This window comes from Salvelinus namaycush, chromosome 3 (genome assembly GCF_016432855.1).
Source record: "Salvelinus namaycush isolate Seneca chromosome 3, SaNama_1.0, whole genome shotgun sequence".
In the NCBI taxonomy this organism is placed as follows: domain Eukaryota; kingdom Metazoa; phylum Chordata; class Actinopteri; order Salmoniformes; family Salmonidae; genus Salvelinus; species Salvelinus namaycush.
The window spans coordinates 7,951,045-7,960,105 of NC_052309.1; the positions used below are offsets into that span (position 1 = coordinate 7,951,045).

At 46.6% G+C, this 9,061-nt stretch overlaps 1 protein-coding gene across 1 annotated transcript; it reads right to left on the bottom strand.

Annotated features, from left to right (window-relative positions):
- Positions 1-3,179: 3,179 nt before the first annotated feature.
- Positions 3,180-6,852, bottom strand: LOC120044773 (protein FAM163B-like). Its single transcript, XM_038989448.1, has 2 exons — positions 6,760-6,852; positions 3,180-3,581 (listed from the first exon to the last, which is right to left on the bottom strand). The coding sequence occupies exons 1-2, from the start codon at positions 6,850-6,852 to the stop codon at positions 3,180-3,182; spliced, it is 495 nt and encodes a 164-aa protein (XP_038845376.1).
- Positions 6,853-9,061: the final 2,209 nt, after the last annotated feature.

Below are 9,061 nucleotides of genomic sequence, written 5' to 3' on the forward strand. Positions count from 1 at the left end.
TCTCTCTCTCTCAAAAAGAGCATGTAGAAAAAGAGCAGAGTAATCCATCCCCCATAATCCACCAGAAGCCCTTTATTTCCGATGTTTTTATGGTCTATAACATGTTGCTCCCCTCTTTTCCATCACTCCTCCAATTCCAAACCATGATGTGATGGATGGCATACTCTATAACTTGGACCATAACTTCGGATATGATCTGCTCCGTCCCCTTTCTGGTGATCAGGCTGGGGATTGGTGGAGAGTGGCAGTAGTGGGAGGAGCCTCCATACCCCTCTTATTTATCCTTATCACCATGGTTTCTTGGTTTATTTAGCAGCAACTACAGAAAGTCTGGTATTTGTTATTCAAAGGTACACAGTTGATGTGGTGGAATTAGACCAGAGGGGATTTCGTTAGACCGGAGGGTGGTTTAGTTAGACTGGAGGATGGTTTAGTTAGACCGGAGGGTAATTTAGTTAGACCGGAGGGTGGTTTAGTTAGACTGGAGGATGGTTTAGTTAGACTGGAGGGTAATTTAGTTAGACCGGAGGGTGGTTTAGTTAGACCGGAGGGTGGTTTAGTTAGACCGGAGGGTAATTTCGTTAGACCGGAGGGTGGTTTAGTTAGACCGGAGGGTAATTTTGTTAGACTGGAGGGTAATTTCGTTAGACCGGAGGGTGGTTTAGTTAGACCGGAGGGTAATTTCGTTAGACTGGAGGGTGGTTTAGTTAGACTGGAGGGTGGTTTAGTTAGACAGGAGGGTGGTTTAATTAGACCGGAGGGTGGTTTCGTTAGACCGAAGTGTGGTTTAGTTAGACCGGAGGGTAATTTAGTTAGACCGGAGGGTAATTTAGTTAGACCGAGGGGTGGTTTAGTTAGACCGGAGGGTGGTTTAGTTAGACTGGAGGGTGGTTTAGTTAGACCAGAGGGTAATTTAGTTAGACCGGAGGGTGGTTTAGTTAGACCAGAGGGTAATTTAGTTAGACCGGAGGGTGGTTTAGTTAGACCAGAGGGTAATTTAGTTAGACTGGAGGGTGGTTTAGTTAGACCAGAGGGTAATTTAGTTAGACCAGAGGGTAATTTAGTTAGACCGGAGGGTGGTTTAGTTAGACCAGAGGGTAATTTAGTTAGACCGGAGGGTGGTTTAGTTAGACTGGAGGGTAATTTAGTCAGACCGGAGGGTGGTTTAGTTAGACTGGAAGGTAATTTAGTCAGACCGGAGGGTGGTTTAGTTAGACTGGAGGGTAATTTAGTCAGACCGGGGGGTGGTTTAGTTAGACTGGAGGATGGTTTAGTTAGACTGGAGGGTGGTTTAGTTAGACTGGAGGGTAATTTAGTCAGACCGGAGGGTGGTTTAGTTAGACTGGAGGGTAATTTAGTTAGACCGGAGGGTGGTTTAGTTAGACTGGAGGGTAATTTAGTCAGACCGGGGGGTGGTTTAGTTAGACTGGAGGATGGTTTAGTTAGACTGGAGGGTAATTTAGTTAGACCGAAGTGTGGTTTCGTTAGACCGGAGGGTAATTTAGTTAGACCGGAGGGTAATTTCGTTAGACCGAAGTGTGGTTTCGTTAGACCGGAGGGTAATTTAGTTAGACCGGAGGGTAATTTCGTTAGACCGAAGTGTGGTTTCGTTAGACCGGAGGGTAATTTAGTTAGACTGGAGGGTGGTTTAGTCCCGTGTAGCTCAGTTGGTAGAGCATGGCACTTGCAGCGCCACGGTTGTGGGTTCGATTCCCACGGGGGACTAGTACAAAAAAAATGTATGAAAAATGTATGCACTCACTACTACTGTAAGTCGCTCTGGATAAGAGCGTCTGCTAAATGACGTAAATGTAAATGTAAATGGTTTAGTTAGACCGGAGGGTAATTTAGTTAGACCGGAGGGTAATTTAGTTAGACCGGAGGATGGTTTAGTTAGACCGGAGGGTGGTTTAGTTAGACTGGAGGGTGGTTAGTTAGACCGGAGGGTGGTTTAGTTAGACCGGAGGGTGGTTTAGTTAGACTGGAGGGTGGTTAGTTAGACCGGAGGGTGGTTTAGTTAGACCGGAGGGTAATTTAGTTAGACCGGAGGGTAATTTAGTTAGACCGGAGGATGGTTTAGGTTGACCGAAGGGTGGTTTAGTTAGACCGGAGGGTGGTTTAGTTAGACCGGAGGGTGGTTAGTTAGACCGGAGGGTAATTTAGTTAGACCGGAGGGTAATTTAGTTAGACCGGAGGGTAATTTAGTTAGACCGGAGGGTAATTTAGTTTGACCGAAGGGTGGTTTAGTTAGACCGGAGGGTGGTTTAGTTAGACCGGAGGGTGGTTTAGTTAGACCGGAGGGTGGTTAGTTAGACCGGAGGGTAATTTAGTTAGACCGGAGGGTGGTTTAGTTAGACCAGAGGGTAATTTAGTTAGACCGGAGGGTGGTTTAGTTAGACCAGAGGGTAATTTAGTTAGACCGGAGGGTGGTTTAGTTAGACTGGAGGGTGGTTTAGTTAGACCAGAGGGTAATTTAGTTAGACTGGAGGGTGGTTTAGTTAGACCAGAGGGTAATTTAGTTAGACCGGAGGGTGGTTTAGTTAGACTGGAGGGTGGTTTAGTTAGACCAGAGGGTAATTTAGTTAGACCGGAGGGTGGTTTAGTTAGCCTGGAGGGTAATTTAGTTAGACCAGAGGGTAATTTAGTTAGACCAGAGGGTAATTTAGTTAGACTGGAGGGTGGTTTAGTTAGACTGGAGGGTGGTTTAGTTAGACCAGAGGGTAATTTAGTTAGACCAGAGGGTAATTTAGTTAGACTGGAGGGTGGTTTAGTTAGACTGGAGGGTGGTTTAGTTAGACCAGAGGGTAATTTAGTTAGACTGGAGGGTGGTTTAGTTAGACCAGAGGGTAATTTAGTTAGACCGGAGGGTGGTTTAGTTAGATGGGAGGGTGGTTTAGTTAGACCGTTTAGGTTTAGGGTAATCCAATACGAGTCCAGACAGAGTAGAAACTGTTTTATTTGAGGGTCAACATCCTACTCACCACAGACCAAGCGGATGAGGTGAGGATGGATTTTGTTTGATGCTTATCTTTTCACCAGTTAATGTGTGGTTTTATCTCAGCATAAGACCGAGGGACATGGAGCAGTGATTGTCGAGCTGCTGTCCCACTATCTGCCCCCATTGTATGTATCTATCAGTTTCCATGAGTCCTCCATGCCACGGGGTGGCGCCGATACCACTAGACGTCAGTGCTGATGCTGCAGCTGCGGTTGAACATGTCCCTCATGGTGACTGACCGGGTCAGGTTCAGTTTGTGGTAGCTGGGCATTTCTAAGGGCAGTTCCAGGTCATGCTGTTGGATGCTACGGTAGCTGATGCGGTCGCCGCCGTTCCGCAGGCCATCCGGATGCTGCAGGTAGAAGGGCACGTCATGGTGTGTGCACGATGGGCAGAATGTCTGCGAGCGCGTTAGTTTCCGCGCTAAAGGCGGTGTGAAGAGGGCGGGGCCGTTAGGGGTGGAGGCGGCGGCCGACGCCGCCACGATGTTATGGTTGGAGTGGACTGGTGGGAGGCGGGACGTCACTGCAAAGTCGGGCTCCTCCTCCTCCGACTCCAACTCCTCCTTCTTACAGCAATAATACTGTCAGGGAGAAAAGACAGAAGGAGAGAGAGCTTTAATAATCACAGCATACCCTTGACAATAAGAAATGTTTTACAGTAGGTATATCTGTGACAGACCTGGTTCAAACACAACTGTCAAATAATTCAGACTTGAAAGGCTCTTTTGGAAAGTCTATTGCCTACATGATATTCAATGTAACGCTGACAACGAAACGTTACGATGAAGATGCTGCAAACAGCAATTATCACTTAAAATACAGAGCTCCATTACTTGACTGACATGGCAGGCCTGCTCTAAATCTCCACGGTGTTTAAAACTGTCTAGTGTGGCACACATTGAAATTTGGTCAGCTATTATCAAACATTACATTGAGCTGTTACAAAATATTACACTGAGATGCATCTGAGGTTGGCAAAGAGAGCGTACCTGAGAGAAAGAGATGAGAGATGAACCGAGTATTTGTATAATTACTCAGACATGACACTGAGAATAGGAGCTGTGCTGTCTGTGGTTTAGCTGAATGGAATAGGAATGGATGGTTAGTTAATTAAATGTCATCTCTTTTTGACCCACTTACAGTTTCATGGTAATACAGTGCAATGGAAAGTGTCTCAACTCACCCCGACCCATCCTACCCAGTTCTATCTACACACGGACAGATGAGCACAAATCACCAGACATCCCAGAACCAGAGAAGCCTGCTGGACCAACCCAACGTCGTGTCTAGTGAGAGAGTTCTGATCTGAGAAACGCTTACAGCAACACCTAATAGAGACACAGTTGTTGTTCAGACTGTGGTCAGGGATCTCCAACTCCTCAAGAAAAGAGATAAATGACCTTTAAAAAACAGACAACAACTCATGATATGGCGGGTACTGTGACGGGACGCACACACACGCACACACACAGACGCAGTCTAAACCAGACATTACTTTGTTGTTGTTGTATTGTTTGTATATCGTTGTATTTTAAATTTGTGTGACTGTTCTTTTCTATTTTGTACTTAAAACATTGTTGGTTAAGGGCTTGTAGGTAAGCATTTCACTGTAAGGTCTACACCTGCTGTATTCGACACATGTGACAAATAACATTTGATTTGATTGATTTGATTTGTTCAGTGTATCAGTATTTTGTTACTTGTCATGTTTTGTGTTTTTTTGTGGACCCCAGGAAGAGTAGCTGCAGCTTCTGCAAAAGCTAGTGGGGATCCAGATAAACAAACAAACAAACAAACAAACAAACAAACATTAGCCATATAAAATACCTAAAATAATGAAACGTATATGTCACACCCCGATCTGTTTCACCTCTTTGTGATTGTCTCCACCCCCCTCCAGGTGTCGCCCATCTTCCCCATTATCCCCAGTGTATTTATACCTGTGTTCTAAGTTTGTCTGTTGCCAGTTCGTTTTGTTCGTTCAGCCTACCAGAATTTCCCCTTTTGCTCCTGTGTTTTTCTGGTTCATGTTTTTCATGTTTTCCTGGTTTTGACCATTCTGCCTGCCCTGACCCTGAGCCTGCCCTTCTGTACCTTGTCACACCACCCTGGATTATTGACCTCTGCCTGCCCTGACCCCGAGACTGTATGCCATTCTATACCTTATGGACTCTGATCTGGATTACTGACCTCTGCCTGCCCTGACCCCGAGACTGTATGCCGTTCTATACCTTATGGACTCTGATCTGGATTACTGACCTCTGCCTGCCCTGACCCTGAGACTGCCTGCCATTCTATACCTTTTGGACTCTGATCTGGATTACTGACCTCTGCCTGCCCTGACCCCGAGACTGTATGCCGTTCTGTACCTTATGGACTCTGATCTGGATTATTGACCTCTGCCTGCCCTGACCCCGAGACTGTATGCCGTTCTGTACCTTATGGACTCTGATCTGGATTACTGACCTCTGCCTGCCCTGACCCCGAGACTGTATGCCGTTCTGTACCTTATGGACTCTGATCTGGATTACTGACCTCTGCCCTGACCCTGAGACTGCCTGCCGTTCTATACCTTATGGACTCTGATCTGGATTACTGACCTCTGCCTGCCCTGACCCCGAGACTGTATGCCGTTCTATACCTTATGGACTCTGATCTGGATTACTGACCTCTGCCTGCCCTGACCCCGAGACTGTATGCCATTCTATACCTTATGGACTCTGATCTGGATTACTGACCTCTGCCTGCCCTGACCCCGAGACTGCCTGCCGTTCTGTACCTTATGGACTCTGATCTGGATTACTGACCTCAGCCTGCCCTGACCCCGAGACTGTATGCCGTTCTGCACCTTATGGACTCTGATCTGGATTACTGACCTCTGCCTGCCCTTGACTTGTCGTTTTGCCTGCCACCTGTTCTAGTAAAACACCTTTGTTACTTCGACACTGTCTGCATCTGGGTCTTCTCCTGAAATGTGATAGTGTGGCTTGAACACACAATGGTTGTGTAAGGTTGTGATGACTAACTGTTTAAGAAGTGTGTGATTATCGTGACATTGGATCATCCTGATACCACATAGCCTGACCTCGATGAAGAGAGACGCTGTCCCAAGAGGCACATCCTGATACCATATAGCCTGACCTCGATGAAGAGAGGAGCTGTCCCAAGAGGCACATCCTGATACCATATAGCCTGACCTCGATGAAGAGAGACGCTGTCCCAAGAGGCACATCCTGATATCATATAGCCTGACCTCGATGAAGAGAGGAGCTGTCCCAAGAGGCACATCCTGATACCACATAGCCTGACCTCGATGAAGAGAGACGCTGTCCCAAGAGGCACATCCTGATACCATATAGCCTGACCTAAATAAAGCTTTCAGTTTTACTGATGATCAAGATACATGCCACATCTTACTAAAGCTCTCAGTCAGAGGTCTTAGACAGGGGAATAGAGGGGGCTCAATACTTATTGTGACACTGACAATTCAGTGACAGTACATGATCTGACCACAATGAAGATAGTTATAGAGAGGGGCTTGAGAGGGGTTTGAGGGGGGCCTGAGAGAGGCCTGAGAGAGGCCATAGGTAAGACAACTAAATAAAGGCTTTTTCATTTAGTGCCTTGACTTTTTGTTGTGGGATTTCAGTTTTACTAATGATTTTCAAGACACAAGCAACAGCTTATTAAAGAAGCCAGTCTGCTCTCAGTCAGATCTACAGTACATCTGTACAGAGCGAGGGCATGATAAGGTCTTACCTGCAGTCTACAGTAACACAGTACTGCGATGATGCACAGTAAGATAACTGTAGCTAAAATACCGCCTGTGATGACCACTGTCCCGGCTGTCATTCGAAATCCTCTCCATCAACAGCCTGCAGAGAAGAGAGAATGAAAGAAAGAGGGGGAAGGAGAAGATGGAGAGAGAGGAAAGAGAGAGAGACAGAGGGGGGAGAGGAAAGAAAGAGAGAGAGAGGGGGGAGAGGAAAGAAAGAGAGAGAGAGGGGGGAGAGGAAAGAAAGAGAGAGAGAGGGGGGAGATGGAGGAGAGAGAGAAAGAGTACGGGCAGGGAGAAAACAGAGAGAGAGATCGATAGTGAGGTAGAGAGAGAAAGAGTACGGGCAGGGAGAAAACAGAGAGAGAGATCGATAGTGAGGTAGAGAGAGAAAGAGTACGGGCAGGGAGAAAACAGAGAGAGAGATCGATAGTGAGGTAGAGAGAGAAAGAGTACGGGCAGGTAGAAAACAGAGAGAGAGATCGATAGTGAGGTAGAGAGAGAAAGAGTACGGGCAGGGAGAAAACAGAGAGAGATCGATAGTGAGGTAGAGAGAGAAAGAGTACGGGTAGGGAGAAAACAGAGAGAGATCGATAGTGAGGTAGAGAGAGAAAGAGTACGGGCAGGGAGAAAACAGAGAGAGATCGATAGTGAGGTAGAGAGAGAAAGAGTACGGGCAGGGAGAAAACAGAGAGAGAGATCGATAGTGAGGTAGAGAGAGAAAGAGTACGGGCAGGGAGAAAACAGAGAGAGAGATCGATAGTGAGGTAGAGAGAGAAAGAGTACGGGCAGGTAGAAAACAGAGAGAGAGATCGATAGTGAGGTAGAGAGAGAAAGAGTACGGGCAGGGAGAAAACAGAGAGAGATCGATAGTGAGGTAGAGAGAGAAAGAGTACGGGTAGGGAGAAAACAGAGAGAGATCGATAGTGAGGTAGAGAGAGAAAGAGTACGGGCAGGGAGAAAACAGAGAGAGAGATCGATAGTGAGGTAGAGAGAGAAAGAGTACGGGCAGGGAGAAAACAGAGAGAGAGATCGATAGTGAGGTAGAGAGAGAAAGAGTACGGGCAGGGAGAAAACAGAGAGAGATCGATAGTGAGGTAGAGAGAGAAAGAGTACGGGTAGGGAGAAAACAGAGAGAGATCGATAGTGAGGTAGAGAGAAAGAGTACGGGCAGGGAGAAAACAGAGAGAGAGATCGATAGTGAGGTAGAGAGAGAAAGATAAAAAATAAAGACAGTATCTATCAGTGCATTGTATTCATTAAGCAGATCTTTAACTATGTCATCCACTGAGGGCGCTTATTGAATTATCCTCCCTTTACTAACATGTAATAAAATCAAAGCATAAATCCATAATCTAGACTTTGTCGCTCGGCTTGAAACACAGACAGGATGAGCTGTGGAGGGACAAACAGAGAAACGGATGTGGCTGGGATGGATTATGACCCCTGTCTCCTACTCAGAGGCAAGGATGATTGACCTCTGAACTCTGAACCTTACTCAGAGGTCACAGAGGAAACAAATGAAGACAGCAGCGTTGACACTAAGGCTTGCTGAGGCAGCAACATTTTTTAAATCAAAACCGAGCGCCTCTTTGGCGGTAACAATACTACACTTAAACCAGGACTAAGACAAATGACATCACACTGTGATTGACTTCATGAAGGTATGAAAATAACAACCGAGCATTCCCAAATCAACCAGCCTTAGCGCTGACTGACACACACATCTGAGACTGCACTTCCAATCAACCTAACCTCCCAATCAACCTAACCTCCCAACCAACCAACCTAACCTAACCTCCCAACCAACCTAACCTCCCAACCAACCTAACCTAACCTCCCAACCAACCTAACCTAACCTCCCAACCAACCAACCTAACCTAACCTCCCAACCAACCTAACCTCCCAACCAACCAACCTAACCTAACCTCCCAACCAACCAACCTAACCTCCCAACCAACCTAACCTAACCTCCCAACCAACCAACCAACCTAACCTCCCAACCAACCTAACCTCCCAACCAACCAACCTAACCTCCCAACCAACCAACCTAACCTCCCAACCAACCTAACCTAACCTAACCTCCCAACCTCCCAACCAACCTAACCTCCCAACCAACCTAACCTCCCAACCAATCAACCTAATCTCCCAATCAACCTAACCTCCCAACCAACCTAATCTCCCAATCAACCTAACCTCCCAATCAACCTAACCTCCCAACCAACCAACCTAACCTCCCAACCAACCTAACCTCCCAACCAACCTAACCTTTTCTCCAGTCCAACT